This window comes from Dendropsophus ebraccatus, chromosome 6 (genome assembly GCF_027789765.1).
Source record: "Dendropsophus ebraccatus isolate aDenEbr1 chromosome 6, aDenEbr1.pat, whole genome shotgun sequence".
Classification (NCBI taxonomy): Eukaryota; Metazoa; Chordata; class Amphibia; order Anura; family Hylidae; genus Dendropsophus; species Dendropsophus ebraccatus.
Window position 1 is genome coordinate 143712462 of NC_091459.1, and position 21583 is coordinate 143734044.

General features: G+C 44.6%; 1 protein-coding gene across 3 annotated transcripts in view; it reads right to left on the reverse strand.

Moving 5' to 3' along the window:
* The window catches only part of LPIN1 (lipin 1), a 126113-nt gene that overhangs the window by 58162 nt on the left and 46368 nt on the right, over positions 1-21583 (reverse strand). For 2 of the 3 annotated variants that reach the window (XR_011363460.1, XM_069973156.1), the window contains exons 1-5: positions 17730-17750; positions 15869-16069; positions 12989-13084; positions 8065-8375; positions 2141-2260 (exon numbers count right to left, since the gene is read on the reverse strand). Coding sequence is in view for 2 of the 3 variants with exons in the window: in XM_069973156.1 (XP_069829257.1) it covers positions 2141-2260; positions 8065-8375; positions 12989-13084; positions 15869-16060 (719 nt within the window). In the remaining variant the exon portion in view is untranslated. Of the gene's footprint in view, positions 1-2140; positions 2261-8064; positions 8376-12988; positions 13085-15868; positions 16070-17729; positions 17751-21583 lie in introns of those variants that run through there. The other variant, XM_069973157.1, reaches the window with a different exon arrangement.

Consider the following 21583-nt stretch of genomic DNA (forward strand, 5'->3'; position numbering starts at 1 on the left):
TAGATAGATAGATAGATAGATAGATAGATAGATAGGAGATAGAAAGATAGGAGATAGATAGATAGATAGATAGATAGATAGATAGATAGATAGATAGGAGATAGATAGATAGGAGATAGATAGATAGATAGATAGATAGGTGATAGATAGATAGATAGATAGATAGATAGATAGATAGATAGATAGATAGATAGGAGATAGATAGGAGATAGATAGGAGATAGATAGGAAATAGATAGATAGGAGATAGATAGATAGATAGATAGATAGATAGATAGATAGATAGGAGATAGATAGATAGATAGATAGATAGATAGATAGATAGATAGATAGGTGATAGATAGATAGATAGATAGATAGATAGATAGATAGATAGGAGATAGATAGGAGATAGATAGGAGATAGATAGGAGATAGATAGATAGGAGATAGATAGATAGGAGATAGATAGATAGATAGATAGATAGATAGATAGATAGATAGGAGATAGATAGATAGATAGATAGATAGATAGATAGATAGATAGATAGGAGATAGATAGATAGATAGATAGATAGATAGGAGATAGATAGATAGATAGATAGATAGATAGATAGGAGATAGATAGATAGATAGATAGAAGCACAATGTAGTGACAGGCTGGCTATACTCCAGCTGTGAATGTAATTATAGTGTGAAGTGTTGTTTTCCTGCGGAGCTGCAGTTCCATTAATTCTGGCCCCAGTGACGTGAATGGGACGCGGCTATTGATATATCGGTTGGGTATGTGATATTTATCTCTATAGAAGTGTAGAGTAAATCTGCCATGTTGGCCGTTCACAGAGGCTTTTATGGTTGTAGTGACCCTCAGTAATTCAGCCCCGGACTGATTTATCTTGCGGAACGTGCTCGGCATTTGCCATGAATCACGTTTCCCATCACAATAGAGGAGGACAAGGCACCGGTGATACTTTCCAGGAAGGGGACACGGTCTCATCTATTAATGGGCTGAGATGAGCCGCTCTGTGTGATAAGTGTCTGTGTACATTACAGAGAGAGGAAGAGATCTGCAGGAGAGGAACATAGCGGGAAATACAACATGGGCAAATATATATATATATATATATATATATATATATATATATATTTTAACAATAAGGAAAGGAACGTTAAAAAATAGCTATAAAACCCCTGCATCTGAGGACGTATACCCCTCTATTTTTTACTTATCCTAAGTCATAGCACCCTGAAGATACATAAAGTCTATACATAGCTCTGCAGACATGTGACTACAACGAAGAGTGTAGGAGATATCATATAGTTCTAAATATACAATGACCACATACAAAAGCACTTAAAGGGTAACTCTAATGTTTCCGGGGGGATGTTTTAAACTTGACTGGTGTCAGAAAGTTATACAGATGTGTAATTACTTTACACATCCCGTCTTCCAGTACTTATCAGCTGCTGTATGTCCTGCAGGAAGTGGTGTATTCTTTCCAGTCTGACACAGTGCTCTCTGCTGCCACCTCTGTCCATGTCAGGAACTGTCCAGAGCAGGAGAGGTTTTCTATGGGGATTTGCTGCTGCTCTGGACAGTTCATGACATGGAAAGAGGTGGCAGCAGAGAGCATTGTGTCAGACTGGAGAGAATACACCACTTCCTGCAGGACATACAGCAGCTGGAAGAGTGGAGATTTTTAAATAAAAGTGATTTACAAATCTGTACAACTTTCTAACACCTGTTGATTTAAAAACTTTTTTTTTTCTCCAGAGTCCCCCTTTAAAGGGGTTGTCTGTCTTTACAACACTGAGTGATCCAATGATCAATGTCTGATCATTAGGGTGCCGACACTTCTGCCAAGCATATGGTCACTGGTGACACCCCACCGATCCGACACTGGTGGCCTACCCTGTGCATAAGCCATCAATTAAAAATAAAAATAAAATCAGAAAACCCCTTTTAATGTGTTTTTGAATAATCAAAAATAATCTTAGCTGATTGGTGGGGACCCCCACCGATCCTGAAAACAGTGGTCACATGTCCTTAGAATGAATGGAGCGGTGGAGGTCCCATGAGGGCAGTGCACCATTCATCCTCTATGGTCCCGGAATCCCCATAGAGAATCTCTTACTGTACTGTACGGCGTCTGTTATACAAACCTATGTCCCGGAGTCCACTCTCCGTCAGAGTGGGGGTAGGTGTCGGCCTTAGAGAAGGCTCCGCCCTGTGACTGGTTCATCTCCAGGACTCGGTCATTGAAGCAGCTCTGAACTGAAGATCTAGAAGAGATTATAGGGGATCTTATAAGTAATAATAAAACATACCTACAAGAGCGTGCACAGCCTATATACGTATAAACTATCAGGCATGAACAATAAACAATGAATAATAAACAATAAACCATTTTTTTTTTTTTGCAGAAATCAATAGTACAGGCGATTTTAAGACAAATATTAGACAAATCTGCCATTATCTGCATTCAAAAAGACTTTCCCCAGGTCTCCCCCTCCCCCTCCTCTCTCTCATTATCAGGAAATCTCAACTCTTTTAAATCAGTCGGACCCTGTGTAACCTATGGAGAGAGGAGGGGGGAGGAGGGAGATTAGTCGCCAGCAGAGAGCAGAGAACAAAGGATTACACAGCAGGAGCTGTGTGAAAGCCGGTATTCAGAGGTCAGAGAGGTCAGTGCTGACCTCAGAGGAGATAGCCTGATGATGTAGACGTAAATTAACTCTTTGTTGTCCTGTTTTGGTGCCTCATCTCTCTCCACCCCTCCCCTCTCCATAGAGAACCATGAAGACAGGGGGAGAGCTTCAAACTGCTTTTTCATGATAAAAATGTATTTTTCAGCTAATAAAACCAATTTAAAAAAATTTAAACGACAGTGACACTTTAAAATATATGTGAGAAAAAATCTTGTGTGTCAGAAGTGTTGAATAACTTAAATAGGTACCGTCAGGAGAAGAACCTGGCTAGATGCTTCCCTCCTCAGCTTCCTACAATCATTTCCTCACTGCAATCTCCATAGACTTACATAAGAGCCCATCTCCTACAGAGGGACGTAAAGCGCAGCGAGCAATGAAGACAAGCGCTAAAGTAAAATAGACATCTAATTTTTTTTTTTATTCTCGTTTTGTAATTATAGATCTTTATTAACACTTATGTTTAGTTTCAACTCCACCGCTGTATATATGTCCCTGATAATTTATAATTTTTCATTTTAACAGATGGAGTTACTGTTAGAAACCTATCACTTCAGCTGCAATGCCTCTATCTTCCACTAGGTGTCACTAAACTCCATGTTATAAACTAAATATAAAAAAAAAAAAAATGTAAAAAAGACACACATTCCCTTGCATACAACATATAGATAGCGGTGGAAATTATCTAAGTTGTGAAATATATGAATAAAAAAATTGAGGATCAGTGTCACATCCAAAAAGGTTATGTTCACACGCTAGTAATTAAGTGGATGGCCGCCATTTAATGGCAAATAATTGCAGTTATTTTAAAACAACGGCCGCTAATAATGATCGTTTTTTTTTTTAACTAAAGGGGTTGGCTACTTTATAGTAAAATGGGTCAGTGTACAGTATAAGGCTATGTTCACACTGCGTATCAAACCGCCCGTTCCGTGACCCCGGCCGCATGCCCGCATCAGAGCTTCCCATGGAGCCGCTCGCTTCACTGTTTGAACTGACAGGGCTTTCTGCGGCCGGAATTCACTGAATTCCGGCCGCAGAAAACTGACATGTCAGTTTTTTCCGGTGCCGCATGGGATCCCGGCCAGAGCGCATACAATGTGTGTACGCTCCGGCCGGGATCCCATTACAAATTAGGCTATGTTACACACCGCAAAACTACTGCTGTGGTTTGACGTAGTGTGAACATAGCCTAAGTAAGTGTATTCACTGTATATACTGACAGCAGCTCCCTGTGTACTCACTGTATATACTGACAGCAGCTCCCTGTGTACTCACTGTATATACTGACAGCAGCTCCCTGTGTACTCACTATATATACTGACAGCAGCTCCCTGTGTACTCACTGTATATACAGACCGCAGCTCCCTGTGTACTCACTGTATATACTGACAGCAGCTCCCTGTATACTCACTGTATATACTGACAGCAGCTCCTGTGTACTCACTGTATATACTGACAGCAGCTCCCTGTGTACTCACTGTATATACTGACAGCAGCTCCCTGTACTCACTGTATATACTGACAGCAGCTCCTGTGTACTCACTGTATATACTGACAGCAGCTCCCTGGGTACTCACTGTATATACTGACAGCAGCTCCCTGTGTACTAACTGTATATACTGACAGCAGCTCCCTGTGTACTCACTGTATATACTGACAGCAGCTCCCTGTGTACTAACTGTATATACTGACAGCAGCTCCCTGTGTACTCACTGTATATACTGACAGCAGCTCCCTGTGTACTCACTGTATATACTGACAGCAGCTCCCTGTGTACTCACTGTATATACTGACAGCAGCTCCCTGTGTACTCACTGTATATACTGACAGCAGCTCCCTGTGTACTCACTGTATATACTGACAGCAGCTCCCTGTGTACTCACTGTATATACTGACAGCAGCTCCCTGTGTACTAACTGTATATACTGACAGCAGCTCCCTGTGTACTCACTGTATATACTGACAGCAGCTCCCTGTGTACTCACTGTATATACGGACAGCAGCTCCCTGTGTACTCACTGTATATACGGACAGCAGCTCCCTGTGTACTCACTGTATATACTGACAGCAGCTCCCTGTGTACTCACTGTATATACTGACAGCAGCTCCCTGTGTACTCACTGTATATACTGACAGCAGCTCCCTGTGTACCTCATTGAGCTAAAGCCAGACTTCCCTCCCTCAGGGTGTGCTGCCCTGCTCTGTGGGGAGGCTGTCCTTAAGATGGCCGACATGGAGGAGCATGTGACCATGCCCCACCCCCCATTGTCCACCGCTGAGCCTGTATATGCCTATGGAGGACACTGGGGGCGGGGCAAGGTCATATGCTCCTCCATGTCGGCCATCTTATTGACAGACTCACCAGGACAGCACAGCCTGGAGAAAGGGAGTCTGATTTTAGCTCTATTGGGGTACACAGGGAGCTGCTGTCAGTATATACAGTGAGTACAGGGAGCCGCTGTCAGTATATACAGTGAGTACACTTATTAATACTGTACACTGAACTATTTCACTATAAAGTGGCCAACCCCTTTGAATGACGGCCATCCACTCAATTATATCAGTGAACATTGGGGGAGATTAATCAAACATGGTGTACAGTGAAACTGGCTCAGTCGCCCCCGGCAACCAATCAGATTCCATCTTTCATTTTCCAAAGAGTCTGTGTAGCATAAAAAGTGGAATCTGATTGGTTGCCGGGGGCAACTGAGCCAGTTTTACTTTACACCATGTTTGATTAATCTCCCCCATAGCTTTTCTGTGTTTTCAATCCACTGTTGGTTTTGGTTGCACAATACTGACCATAAATACTGTGTGTGAACATAGCCTTAGAGTGATACAATGATATACTGCACACCTCGGGGCATAGAACTCAGCATTCAGGTGCTAGCTGCTGTCATCATGCCTTTGATAAGTTAGCATTCCCAGCTAGACATATACCACTAAAAACCTGCCTCATGCTTCTCCTTGGGGTTGACCAGGATATAAGGAAAACGCGCCTGCTTCAAAAATGGAAACTTTTCAGAAGTATATATTTCAAACCAACTGGTGTTAGAAAGTTATATAAGTTTACAATTTACTTCTATTTAAAAAATCTCCTGTCTTCCAGTACTTATCAGCTGCTGCAGAATGTAAAGAATACACCACTTCCTGCAGGACATACAGCAGCTGATAAGTACTGAAAACTTGAGATTTTTTTAATAGAAGTAAATCACAAATATATATAGCTTTCTGACACAAGTTGATTTGAAACATTTAATGTGTCCGGTAAGGCCATTTGGAGCACTGCCCGGCCCCCAGAGTGCCAATCTACCCCGGCATGCCTGTCCCCTCCAATGATTACCAGTGGAGGGGCCGGGGCAGTGATCCAGGCGGCCTTACTAGACACAGGATTACATTAAAAACTGCACAGGAGCGGCGTCAAGGATGAAGTTCAGAGACATAGGTTCCTCCTCAGCGCCCCGTGTGCAACAGGGACATATCCGCAGGTTAGATTAGTCTTTAACCCTTTAACCACCAAATAGCCGGTGTCAGGTTTGCTTTAACCCCTAGACGACCCTGGATGTACCGATACGTCCAGAGCCATGAAGCTTCATAGCAGGTGATTGCAGCCGGCACCTCACCGTCAATAACACGCTGCAGCGATTGCGCTGCAGCATGCCATTAACTCTTTAAACGCCGCGGCCGTAGCGTTTAAGTGCAAGTGACAGGGGGAGTGTGACTGCGGGGGTCCCAATTGTTAAAACGGACCGCCGGAGGTCTCTCACCTGTCTCCGTGCGGTCCGATCGGCGCTCTGGTCACTGAGCTTGCACAGGCAGGCTCAATGAGCAGATCGCCAATGACACTGATCAATGCTATGCCTATGGCATAGCAATGATCAGTGATGAAAATGAAAGTATTGTATGTACAAGTCCCCCAAAGGGACTTCAAATGTATTTAAAAAAAAAGTTAAAATCACTATTACACTACCCCAAAACCCCTCCCCCAATAAAAGTTTAAGTTTAAATCACCCCCCTTTCCCATTATATAAATAAAACATATAAAAATAAATAAATAAACATATAATATACCGTAGCGTGCGTAATTGTCCGATCTATTAAACTATAACAAGCGTCATTGAACGGTGAACGGCGTACATGAAAAGAGGAAAAAAAGTGCGCAGATTACCGATTTTATGTTACATTATATATTAAAAATTTTTTAGAAAAAGTGATCAAAACGTCCGATCTTCACAAATATGGTATTAATAAAAACTAGAGATAATGGCGGAAAAAATGACACCACATACAGCCCCGTAGGTGAAAAACTAAAACCGTTATAAGCTTCACAATAGGCCCATTTTATTAATAATTAATTGCCAAAAAAAAGGATTTCATTAGAAAAAAATATATAACATTAGAGAATCTGTGTAACCTGCATATGGTTGTGTTCGGACTGACCTATAGAGTAATAGTATCATGTCGCTGTTACTATATAGTGCATTACGTAGACACAGGAACCCCCCAAATGGTACCATATTGCATTCACTTCCTGGATAACATGGTGATGTCACTTCCTGGATAACATGGTGATGTCACTTTGTGGATAACATGGTGATGTCACTTCCTGGATAACATGGTGATGTCACTTCCTGGATAACATGGTGATGTCACGACCCGACTCCCAGAGCTGTGCGGGCTGTGGCTGTTGGAGAGGATGATAGCAGAGGGATGCTCAGTGTCCCTCCGCTGCCCTGTGTCCCTCAGTGTCCCTCTCCCATCATCCTCTCCAGCAGCCACAGCCCACACAGCTCTAGGAGTCGGGTCGTGACATCACCATGTTATCCAGGAAGTGACATCACCATGTTAACCAGGAAGTGACATCACCATGTTATCCAGGAAGTGACATCACCATGGTATCCAGGAAGTAACATCACCATGGTATCCAGGAAGTGACATCACCATGTTATCCAGGAAGTGGCATCACCATGTTATCCAGGAAGTGACATCACCATGTTATCCAGGAAGTGACATCATCATGTTATCCAGGAAGTGACATCACCATGTTATCCAGGAAGTGACATCACCATGTTATCCAGGAAGTGACATCACCATGTTATCCAGTAGTAAGTGCAGGAAAAAGCACTTTATAAGCATTTCCCATAATAAGTGTATATTAGTGATTTGTATAACTTTTGGGAGACAATACAATACTTAAACAAAAATTTTGGCCGGACTTCTCCTTTAAGCTGCAGGAGACATGATGATGATAAGAACTATGGGGGTTGTTTTTGTAGTAATGAGGATCTGTAAAGGGATTTTGTGTTTATGCCTTTTTACATACTAAGTAACGTACCTACATATAAAATAATATAACAAATAAGTGATGTAAACCAAACCTGGCTGTTTCGAGAGGTTCCGTCTCCTCCTCGGAGCTCATCTCTATGTTAAACATGTCTTCATCTTCGGTGGTGTCCCCGTTGTCTTCTCTCTTCAGGTTATCCAGCTTGGACTTTCTCCTCCGCTTCCGTCTCTTCTTCACGGAGCTGCTGCCGCTGGTGGCGCTCTCTATGTCGCCCAGGGCCTGGGATGAACCAGACTGATCCAAATTTCTCGTCCATTCTTTTGGACTTCTCTTCAACTGTGCCTCCATAAGAGCGGCTCCATCCAATAAGATGGGAGACGTCGCCAGGTGGGACGGGACGTATTCCTAGAAGGACAAAGGTGATTCGTATAAGAAGAAGGCTACAGCTACACGTTCTGTTCCTCTCCTGCTCTGGACAGTTCCTGACATGGACAGAGGTGGCAGCAGAGAGCACTGTGTCAGACTGGAGAGAATACACCACTTCCTGGTGTATTGTGCTTAGGAGTCCAGTGGGAAGGTCTATTTATACAGCAAAAGCTGTTGGTCACCGATTAGGACCGCCCACTGGACCCCAAACTGAAAACTAGCAAAAGGAATATATGACTAGTTCTCCTGAATCTTTTCCCATGTAGATTATATATCAATCCGCTCAGCTTCTCCTACTCTATAACATGATGCAGTATCAATGTCATGATATATCACCAGTGGGGGGCCCAGTTGCATATGGGCTCTAGGGCTTAAAGGGGAACTATAGGGGTTAGATGAATCTAACCTGCTGATAACTACCTACTACACAGGATTACAATAAAACTGCACAGGAATTGAGCCGAGGAGGACGGTAAGAGACATAGCTTCATCCTCAGCACCCTGTGCTCTATAGGGGGCTATCAGCAGGTTAGATTTGTCTACCCTCCATAGTTCCCCTTTAAAGTTATACCTCCTTAGGGCGAGTCTGGTATAATATGTCTCTATTAATATTCTACAGCGTCTCTGTCAGCGCAGAATCCTCCTTTCCCTGCACCAGGATGATGAAGCAAATAAAGAAAACCGTAAAGGACAAGGTCAGATGAAGGTCATTGAGACAAACTCCTTACAGACCTTCTTAGGAGAGAGATGTGATCAGGAGGCGTCTTCCAGGTGAGCTGTACCAGAGGTAACAAACCATTCACTGACCTGGGTAACTGATCTACGGGGTTAATCATGGAGAACAACAAGCACAAGGCCACTTATAGGTCAGAAATTCACAGCAGCTGCCAAGACATTCTGCCCGGGCCCCGACCAGATCCTATCATGGAAGTAGCCAAGCGAAAACAAAACCGGCTCTGTCTATGACTGGTATTACATGAATGCCGGCCGCTGGTGTCCTGTCTAATGTCAGGGAGCAGGGACATCATACAAATAGAGCCTGACTAACATCGTATGTCACCTTCCCCCAGAACTTCCCGTACCTTCTCCGATCTAGGACGCTCGGGGGACAGAAATAAAAAGGGGCCGAGATGAGAGGAGGACGATATTGTACCGTGTGGATGTGTTTTATGGGTTTCTCAAAGAGTGTTATGCTGCGTTTACACGTAATGATTATCGTGCAAATTTGCGCAGTAACGATCGAATTCGAACGATAATCGTACGTGTAAACGCAGCGAACGATCAAACGACGAACGAGAAATCGTTCATTTTGATCTTACAACATGTTCTCAAATCGTCGTTCGTCGTTCGCAAAAAATTCGGAGATCGTTCTGTGTAAACAGTCGTTCGCCGATTTAACCAATGTGTGAGGTAGGCTTAAGCGATCGCAAAACGATCGCAAAACGAATTTTTCGTGCGATGTAATGTTCCATCTAAACGCTGATCGTTATGAAAAAAAAAAACGTTACTCCGACATTGTTAATCGCATGATCGGGCCAATTATCGTCTCGTGTAAACGCACCAATAGACGTTGTCTTCCTTAGGGTATATTCACACGAACGGACTCAGTGGCTGCGGCTGGGCAACACACTGATTGGCCGGACGGGAGAGCAGGACGCCGGACCCGTGCAGCGAGGACAGGTAATGTATGCTTACAGCGGGGGAGCCGGCCGGGAGCAGAAGGGGTTATGGGCGGTAGAATTACATACTCGCTGTATATAGTATATAGTGTGTGGGAACTGCGAATCTTGCTGCGAGTCCGTTCGTGTGAATATACCCTTAAAGGGGTACTCCAGCGAGAACCTTTTTCTTTCAAATCAAATGGTGTCAAAAATCTATATAGATTTGTAATTTAGTTCTATTTAAAAATATCCAGTCTTCCATTACTTATCAGCGGGTGTATGTCCTGCAGGAAGTGGTGTATTCTCTCCAGTCTGACACAGTGCTCTCTGCTGCCACCTCTGTCCATGTCAGGAACTGTCCAGAGCAGGAGCAAATCCCTATAGAAAACCTTAATCTTTATTAAGTACCCCTGCACCAGATGTTTTTATTGTCACTGGATTTCTCCTTTAATGTTTAAGGGTGCCTTCACACATACCGTATCGCTGCGTATTATCGTTTCTCGCACATAAATCCACAGTAATACTGATTGCTATAAAGTCAATGTATGTGTATTCTTGCTGCGTGTTTGCTGCGATTTTTACATGTGAGTTTTGATTTTCGCAGGAGAGTTTAACACCACAAAAAATGCAGCTACTTTTGTGCGAGTTTTGTGCGATAAATACTGTACGCAGCGATACGGTATGTGTGAAGGCACCCTCAATCAACGTTTAAGTCATTTTCTGATCCAGCCCCCAATAATGTCCGCACCCTATGCCCATGAGAGTGCAGTGTCCCAGAGTGGGTGTGGCGTCTGCTATGTTTCGTGCCCACCTGTAGTCAGGTACCTTTGACTAGGAACCTCTGGGGGAAGGGTATCTGCATTCTGCCTATAATTCCTATTAATACCTGTATTTCTTATTTTTGCCTGCACTTCTTATTTTATACCACTAGATGTCACTGTATTGTATGTACACAGCTGAAGGACAATGTTCACAAAGGGTTAACTGACCAACTGCCACTGTGGTATAAGATGCTATTCCCCTGACCAATCACTGAGCTGGGTACCTCATGTGGTCTCACCAATCACTGGCCAGCGTTAAGGCCTTCTTGTTGTGTTCTGCCCAATCAGGGAGTAGAGCCCCCCCAATATTCCTGAAGTAACCCTCAGTCCACTCCTCTCCTAAAACCAGTCTATCTACCTAAATTCAAGCTACAGTATCCAAAGACTTTTCAAATAAATAGATTTTAAACATTATTCCTCCAGCGAGAACCCAGCTCAAGGGATTGTTAGTTTATATTGCTCCTCTATTGAAAGAGAGAACTTTACTCTGTACTGTGTTTAAAGGGGTACTCCAGCAAAAAGCTTTTCCCCAGTAATTGAAACACATTACAAAGTTATATAACTGTAATATGCTTCAATCACCTATCTGCCCTCCTTTCTATCTCTTTTCCCCCTCAACCCCCCACCAGGAAGTGAAGTAAACTCATTCTTACCTAATGACTGTTGACCCCAGGCTGCTCTGTGGCGGCCATTTTGTGACAATGACATCATCAAGAGGGAGGCGGGTCTAAGCCCTGTTAGGCCAGCCTCCCTTGTCAGATGACTCAGGTTGCTCAGCTCTGATTGGCTGAGCAAGCTGTAAGCCATCTAACAGTTTTACAGAGTCAGTTACATATCACAGGAGACAAAGTGCATCATGGATAAGCCCAAACCAGGAAGTAAAGAAAAAATGAAGACACCAACTGGAGCTTCAGGGACCTGCAAACAGCGGAAAATTCAAACGGAGACAGACTCAGGAGGGATGGTAAGTGGGAAAACTATGTTTAGGATTAATCTTTTTTTTTTATCAGCGCTGGAGTACCCCTTTAAGGATCTACAATAAATTGGTTTCTGTTCAAATTCAACCAAAACGTTCTTCACACATACACCTATAGTGAAAAAGTGTGTGTTGGTGTATCCAGGGGTGGGTGTACACCACTATCTAGCCCAGCTCCACACCACCTAGCAACCCCTGGTCACCACAACAGCACTCAATGTCTAGTGTGAACAGGATGGTAGGTGGTACATGTCACTGTGCTACAACACAGAGAAGGGCCTTTTTTTCATGCTATTTAGCATTAGAATGTAGAGATTAGTAGGTCTCCTACAACCCCGAGTACAGTGCTTCACCTACAGAACTAGGTCACCACCCCACCCCTGTTACCGGCATCAAAGGAGAGAAGGAGGTTTAATTTCCTTAAAGAAATTAACTCATCTGTAGGTGATATTTTTCCTGGATACACCTCAGACAGACAGTCTCCAGCCTGAGGCATGCTGGGATATGTCACACTGTAATGGCTGGAATACAACAGGATAGACACTCTGAACTATGCTCAAATGGCCGGCAAGCCTTGTCCTCCTATGAGCTCGAGTGGGAAAATATTTTTTTTTTTACATTTATTTAATATTATATACGTATATATTATATCCTATATGTATAGGAAATGTTTTTATTTTTTTTGTTTTTCGTTTCTTAGTAAGTCCCCTCTACTGCCACCAATGGCTGTACCAGGAACTGCAAGGCTGCGGGGAATCCGACCTCCATACTCCTCTTTCCAGCAGCCCAATAGGCACGAATAAAGCCGTGGGTCACGTGCCGTACCTGCAGCTCTGTTCATGACAGAGAAGCCGGGGGCCAGATACGGAGATCGGCAGGGGGTACAGAGGACGGACCCCGGCAATCTCTTACTTTTCCCCTATCCTGAGGGTAGGGGAAAAGTGAATTTTCCTTAGACAACCTCTTTAACATTAGAATAGACATCAGAATCACTAACGCTGGACGTAGCAGCACTAGTGATATGTAACTGTGCAGAGACCAGAGCTTGAGCTGCCCTGCAGTACCTGACACAGCCATTGGCGGCAGCAGAGGGTTTTTTATTTTTAATCCTTGTTTCCGCAAAGCAATTTTTACCTCATTATTCTCAGTCTCCTCCACAAAGAAAGCTTCTCCATTGTCCCCGAGTTTCATGTGCAGGTCCACACACTCTCCATTGATTTCAATATCAACCTAGGATAAGGAAACATACTGTTTTAGCTGAAATAATACAGTAAAGTACAATGACAAGCCCATAAACACAAGAAATCAAAAGAAAATGGAGCTGGTCTGAGATTATGGCCCGCTGCTATAACCTTGGGATATAAAAACAACAGGGTGGACGCAGCGACATCAGAGGTCATTTGGCGTCCTCCTCTTTTCTCCATCTTATCGCTCAATTATATAAATTATTCAAACGAAAAGTTTATTTAGAAACAAGAACTTTCACAAGAGTTTCAAACTCATCAAACTCATCAACACTCTATGCAGCAGCTATTAAGCAGCCGCAGTGCCCTAGGTGGCCACTTGGGGTCGCCTTACAGCTGGTGTCCATGCACACTGAGGTAAACACCTGCAGTTATCCGGAGCTTTGTCTCTACTTTATTTGTACTTGCTGAGAATTGCTGGTTACTGCGCCAAAGCAAATAACCTGAAATTATGGGGTGTTCTCTACAAGTACAGAAGTAGTAGAGACAAGGCACTGGGTGCCAGTAGGGGCTTAGTCTACACAGTAACCACAACGTGTACAGGCATCGCACCGCGACTGGTTGGGTAACTTTTAAGGAAATTCACATGAAGGAGAACATTTCCTTTACATCTGACCACAACCTTCCTGCACCTGTCTGTACAGGAGCCTCACATCGGGAGGTTAGGACCCTCACATCGGGGGGGTAAGGATCCTCACATCGGGGGGTAAGGAGCCTCACATCAGGGGGTAAGGACCCTCACATCAGGGGGTAAGGACCCTCACATCGGGAGGTTAGGACCCTCACATCAGGGGGTAAGGACCCTCACATCGGGAGGTAAGGACCCTCACATCGGGGGGTAAGGACCCTCACATCGGGAGGTTAGGACCCTCACATCAGGGGTTAAGGACCCTCACATCGGGGGGTAAGGAGCCTCACATCGGCGGGTAAGGAGCCTCACATCGGGAGGTAAGGACCCTCACATCGGGGGGTAAGGAGCCTCACATCGGGGGGTAAGGAGCCTCACATCGGGGGGTAAGGACCCTCACATCGGGAGGTAAGGACCCTCACATCGGGAGGTAAGGACCCTCACATCGGGGGGTAAGGAGCCTCACATCGGGGGGTAAGGACCCTCACATCGGGAGGTTAGGACCCTCACATCGGGGGGTAAGGACCCTCACATCGGGGGGTAAGGACCCTCACATCGGGAGGTAAGGACCCTCACATCGGGGGGTAAGGATCCTCACATTGGGGGGGTAAGGAGCCTCACATCGGGGGGTAAGGAGCCTCACATCGGGGGGTAAGGACCCTCACATCGGGGGGTACGGACCCTCACATCGGGGGGTAAGGAGCCTCACATCGGGGGGTAAGGACCCTCACATCGGGGGGTAAGGAGCCTCACATCGGGGGGTAAGGAGCCTCACATCGGGAGGTAAGGACCCTCACATCGGGAGGTTAGGACCCTCACATCGGGGGGTAAGGACCCTCACATCAGGGGGTAAGGACCCTCACATCGGGAGGTAAGGACCCTCACATCGGGGGGTAAGGACCCTCACATCGGGGGGGTAAGGAGCCTCACATCGGGGGGTAAGGAGCCTCACATCGGGGGGTAAGGACCCTCACATCGGGGGGTAAGGACCCTCACATCGGGGGGTAAGGAGCCTCACATCGGGGGGTAAGGACCCTCACATCGGGGGGTAAGGACCCTCACATCGGGGGGTAAGGACCCTCACATCGGGAGGTAAGGACCCTCCCATCGGGAGGTAAGGACCCTCACATCGGGGGGTAAGGAGCCTCACATCGGGAGGTAAGGACCCTCACATCGGGAGGTAAGGACCCTCACATCGGGGGGTAAGGACCCTCACATCAGGGGGTAAGGACCCTCACATCGGGAGGTAAGGACCCTCACATCGGGGGGTAAGGATCCTCACATTGGGGGGGTAAGGAGCCTCACATCGGGGGGTAAGGAGCCTCACATCGGGGGGTAAGGACCCTCACATCGGGGGGTAAGGAGCCTCACATCGGGGGGTAAGGACCCTCACATCGGGGGGTAAGGAGCCTCACATCGGGGGGTAAGGACCCTCACATCGGGGGGTAAGGAGCCTCACATCGGGGGGTAAGGACCCTCACATCGGGAGGTTAGGCCTCTCGGTGAATTTCCTCATCAACCTACTAATTTGTGGTTTTCTAAATCAAAGTCGGGGTCAAATAGTTTTTCAAGACTTTCCTGAGCAGCATGGCACTTTAAAGGGGTTTTATAGGTAAAACTGATTAAAGGGCTTCTTTAGTGAAAATCTTTTTATTTAAAAAAAAAAAACTGGTGTGAAAAAGTTATATAGATTTGTAATTTATTAAAAAATCTTCAGTCTTCCAGTACTTATCAGCTGCTGTATGTCCTGCATGAAGTGGTGTATTCTCTCCAGTCTTACACAGTGCTCTCTGCTGCCACCTCTGTCCATGTCAGGAACTGTCCAGAGCAGGAGAGGTTTTCTATGGGGATTTCCTGCTGCTCTGGACAGTTCCTGACATTGACACAGTGCTCTCTGCTGCCACCTCTGTCCGACTGGAGAGAATACAGCACTTCCTGCAGGACATACTGCAGCTGATAAGTACTGGAAGGTTTAAGATTTTTTAATAGAAGTAAATTGCAAATCTATATAACTTTCTGACACCAGTTGATTTGAAAGAATTTTTTTTTTGCCGGAGTACCCCTTTAAGGCCAACCCATGATACTGTGTATACAGTATACTCTATATATGTACATTCTGTATCATGACTTCTGGACACTCACCACTTTCTCCCTGGAGCGCAGAACTCCCATCTTCCCAAATCGCACATGGAACGGAGAACACTGTAGGTTGCCATTGGGCTGACGTACCACGATGATGTCGATACAGCCGGACAGGGTGGCGGGGTTCAGTCCTCTGTACAGCTCCTTCACAGTCACAAACACCTGTCCGGCCAGCTGCCCCACGTAATTCATTGTTTGCGCCTGGAAGGAAAAAACAAAAAAAGTTTTAAAAAAACAAAACAAAAATTACTCTACTGACTAAACTAGAACTACAGCCAGATGGGAGGTGTAGTATCCCTCCCTCATACTGTAGTATCCCTCCCTCATACTGTAGTATCCCTCCCTCATACTGTATGCATAAGAAGAGCCCGTGGAGCCTCATTGAAGAGTCTCAAAACACAGGAATAGCCAGATATCCCTCCAGGAAGGACCCAGCCAAAGGGGCAGCTCCTGTAAGGAAACCACCAAAACCACCATATTAAGTGGCCCTATAATTCAATGTAATGACATGGGAAAAACCAAGGCTAGGTAACCATCCACAGACAGCTGTTTCAGGGTGTTGCCCCTCATCAGTGTGGAGCAGGATTCTGGCTAGGTGGGAGCAATGTCTAGTAAAGCCATAAGAGAAACAGATTGCTGATTCCAGGGAGACCAGCCAAATGACAACAATGCCGGCTGCTAGTGAAAGCGCTCAATGCAGTGACATCCTAGGTGCATTGCCCCCTGGGAAACATGAATATGCAAAAGAAGAGCCTGTGGAGCCTCATCAAAGAGTCTCAAAACACAAGACTAGCCAGATATCCCTCCGGGAAGGACCCAGCTCTTCTTTTGCATATTCAATGCACCTAGGATTTCACAGCATTGAGCGCTTTCATAGTAGCCTGCTCCACACGGATGAGGGGCAACACCCGGAAACAGATGTATGTGGATGGATACCTAGCCTTGGTTTTTCCCTTGTCATTACACTGACTTATAGGGCCACTTAATATGGTGGTGTTGGTGGTCTCCATACAGGAGCCGCCCCTCGGCTGGGTCCTTCCCGAAGGGATATCTGGCTAGTCCTGTGTTTTGAGACGCTTCAATGAGGCTCCACGGGCTCTTTTTTGCATATTCATGTTTCCCAGGGGGCAATGCACCTAAGGTTTCACTGCATTGAGCGCTTTCACTAGCAGCCGGCGGGGTTGTCGTTCGGCTGGTCTCCCTGATCTGTTTCTCTTATCCCTCCTCACACTGTACTATCCGTCCCCACACGGCTGCACACATCCAGATCACACAGAATTCCCGCAGCGACCTCCCTGTGCAGTGTTTGCTGGGATAAGGAGCTCCTCAGGGAGATCCATGTGCAGAGGAGGAGGAGGATGGGGGTTGTATGTCCCACTAGGCCGCACTCCTCACACTGAACATAAACATCCTCAGCCTTCCCGGCCCCCCCTCCCTCCACCATGAAGATCTCAATGTTCTGCTTTTATATTAGCTTCTACATGACCCGTTCCTGCAGTCAGTCCCATATGTCAGGCTGCTATATATACATGGATTCTGGTCACATCTCATATGGACCTTATTTATACCTGGAAATGCTGAACATATTAATAGCCCCCTAGATACAGCCGGGCAGTGGTCTGGGATGGGTCTCTGTAGTGCCACCTATAGGCAATGGAATATATAGGTGCAGAAACGTTCTGCTGTTCCGTTATTGGATCGTGTATGGACCATGGAGCTTTTGAAGTTGCTCAATCTCCTATTAAGCTACAAAACTTCCCAGGATAAAACAATTAAGTCTATCCCACCAATCAACTATTGCTTTAAGGGAGAAGTCCCCCGCAAGGGTCAAAAAACAGACGGTCATGGAGGAAAACCGCACCTCACAGTGCCAATACGGGGTGCCCTTCCCGCATATAACTTGCTGATGTATGCGGGACCCTCCGACCATCATATGGGGGTCCATGATGAATAGTGTCAGAGAGGAAAGAGATTGGCCATGTTGAATTCTAGCACCCGATAATTTTGTTCTTGGCATCCTCCTACTCCACTATCCAACATTGAAAACACATGCACACTCAGCCAAACCGATCATGCATGTGTACAGGGGGAGGAAGGAATACATGTGAGCCCTTTAATTTCTTAAAATATATTTCATATTGAGCTTCAGTATTCTGATACAAAGCTCCAAAACTCCTGCATGGACTGATTTTTAAAAAAGTAGCGATTATTTTATAGAAATCTGTCAATAGGTTTATTCCGCCTTAAATGAGGCCAACATAAACTAGTGACAGAAATGCTGAACAGATCGGTGTATTACTTACATCATTCTGTTCAGCCGTTCTCCTAATATGCAGGAGAACAGAATTCTTGGCGCAACCCTAACCCCGCCCTCCAGCTGCTGATTGACAGGTTATTGCCTATGCACAGTATGGATAGATAACTGCCAATCAGCAGCTAGTGGGTGGAGTTTTCTGCTTCTCATGGATATCCAGGACTACTGAGCTCATGCACATAATAGAGAGGACTGCTTATTGTCCATGTTATTCAGGAGGAGATCTCTGGATCAGCTGCAGAGAACAATGTGAGTTATACATCATTCTGTTCAGCTTCTCTGTCACTGGTTTATACTACCCTGAGATAGGACAGCATACTCTTACTGACAGAGTCTCTAAGTTTTTGGCACATTGTTCTCCACGGTTTCTGGCCTTCATATTATAGGTACATTTGCAGCTTTTTTTTCTGCCTAAAAAGCGAAAGGGGAAGGGGGGAGGGGTAGTTTATTTTTATTTGATTGCATTTTTTATTTGGGACTTTTTAAACTATTACAAACATTTTACGCAATCGCGGGCGGTGCAGAAATCCGCAGAGTTCATGGGAAAATACTCTTCATATATTTTGAACCTTTTGTAATATAGAAGAACCTGAAGGATGCAGATAAGGAGGCAGCTGCTCGCGGCACCCGACCACTTCTGCTTCTGTCTGTAAGACGAGGCCAAAAATACAGCGGAAGAGGAAGAGCTCTGTGCTAACATCACCTAAGAGCCGCCACAGAAGCTTCACCTTATACTGCACATAAAAGCCGATCAATAGCAGATATACAGGACACACAAAAATGGAGGCAATCGGGGGGTGAATAAGAATGCGGCTCTGCATCAAGTTTCCTTGGTTGTTCGAAGCTGGAAAATCGTGTTTTATTTTTCTAGCTAATGCTTTCCTGGATCTGTGATCAGTATGGGGGGGGGGTATATTTTTTGTAGCCCTGGGTGCCCCAAGACAAAGGGCTTTTATCATTGGGTTGCAAATCTACACGTTTCCCCAACAGCGGCAAAGTTCTTGCAGGACGGGGTGTGAATCCTAAGCTCGGGGGGGCATGAAACTGAGGCTGAGATTTTAAATCTTGACGGTTTGTCCCATAAAAAGTTTTTGTTTTTGTCCTTTTTTTTTTTTTAATAAATAAATATGCCCAGAATATTTCTCTCTCTCAGATCAATTGATGTCAGAAAGTGGTACAGATTTGTAATTTACTTCTATTTAAAAATTCCAGTCTTTCAAATAGTGTGGCATTAAAGGGGTACTCCAGCAAAATCTTTTTCTTTCAAATCAACTGGTGTCAGAAAGTTATATAAAATTGTAATTTACTTCTATTTAAAAAAAAAATCTCCAGTCTTCCAGTACTTATGAGCTGCTGTATGTCCTGCAGGAAGTGGTGTATTCTCTCCAGTCTGACACAGCGCTCTCTGCTGCCACCTCTGTCCATGTCAGGAACTGTCCAGAGCAGGAGAGGTTTTCTATTTGCTGCTGCTCTGGACAGTTCCTGACATGGACAGAGGTGGCAGCAGAGAGCACTGTGTCAGACTGGAGAGAATACACCACTTCCTGCAGGACATACAGCAGCTGATAAGTACTGAAAGACTGGAGATTTTTAACTAGAAGTAATTTAAAAATCTGTATATCTTTATGTCACCAGCTAAATTGAAAAACAAACATTTTTTTTCTGACGTACCCCTTTAATGAAAGACAGAGAGACTATACTTACCTTCTTTGCTGCTTAGCAGCTTCACTCACCCTGGTTACCAGTCTCTGTTGTGCTCCACCTCCTGGGGTTAAAGTTTGCATGAGACACAGAGGCAAAATGCAATTGTGTTCAATGATTAACTGAGGGGCAAAGTCTTGTGTTGACCCAACACCAGGATATAGAGCACATCGGAGACTGAGTGGCGGATTAATGGAGGGTGTGAAGGAGCAAGAGAGGTAAGTACAGTCCATTTACCTTCACTACACAGCCTGGTCACATTTATTAAAAAAAAATCTTTAGCAAACAACTCCTTTAAGAAATCCACACCTCTTGAGGCTAAGAAGACTTAATAGACAATAACAAGTATGGAAGGAATTAGTCTCTCCATGGGCAGCAACATATCAAAAGTTATGTTTGAGTGGAATACCCCTTTAAGATCATGCCAATGCACCTCAAACTGGGCACCTGACTTTTCTGTAGGAACCTATAGATATTCTTGTCCAGCAACTACAAACAGATCAGACTATAGATCCTGTATACAACACCTCTACAAGTCTCCAGGTGCAGGAGAGTCAGTAGGTACAAGAGTGCTGTAGTACAAGTGAGTCTTGTCTGTAACACCCTTGTTTACATTCATCCCCACAACTTCAGGGCTTGTCTCTGTTATTGAGCGGCATGAAAAGGCGTCATTGAATAACCCGGCTCACGTGCTCCGCGCACAAAGCAAACAAACAACTTGTTCCACATAAGTGGAGCACTCAGCAGGGTATGGAGGCGGCGGGCATCACTCATAGCCAGCCACTGCTAATAACACATACACAAGGCAATGGAGTTATTAGAGAAGTTCTGATAACTGGGAATATCTCAACAGAAAATGACTTATTGTAAAAATAATGTTTTTATGTTAAACAGATTTTTTAAGCATTTTTGGTGACATTTTTTCTAATTTTCCATTTTTCTTTCTATATTATAAAATAATCCTGAGATCTTCCAGTTCTCATTCTCACCACTGGGGCTCAAACTAAGCTGAGACTTCCTGTTGTGTCTGTGGCGATAAGAGGAGGCTGCTGTAAAGTGATCTGTACAGCATTGCAGCATCATGTGACACCAGTAGATAGAGGAGGCAATAGCAGCTCCCTGTGGAATAAACTCTTCACAAGTCACAGAGCATGCCCAGTAATGTTTCACATTCATCTCAAGGGGACAGAGTCTGTCTATTGTCCTTTATGTCAATGAGTCTTACTGTAAAGCAAGTCACTAAATGCTGTTAAGAACAGACCAAGCAATATGGCCGCCCCCATAACAAGGTACAAAAAGGTGAAATAAAATAAATAACAGACAAAAGATAGAAAGAGATTAGAATAAAAGAACAAGTTTTATTACCTGACTCTAATCAGTAAGAGGAAATCTAGGTGACACATTCCCTTTAAGACCATTGCCACACCAACATAATAAATTCACAAGGGTAAAATTTCAAAACATTTAGGTAAATCTGCAAATGACCTACATCAAAGCTTAAGGATACGGGTAAAGATTCTATGGATTTTTACTGTGAATTATACAAGAAAAAAAAAAACACAATGGTTTTAAAATCCACATTTGCAAATACTTCTCTGGATCCTTTGCATGTTGCTAATTCACCCCACAATGGTGCAATCCTGTTCCGGCAGATTGGATGAATTGCTTGTGACCCCATTCATTTACCTCAGCAATGATGC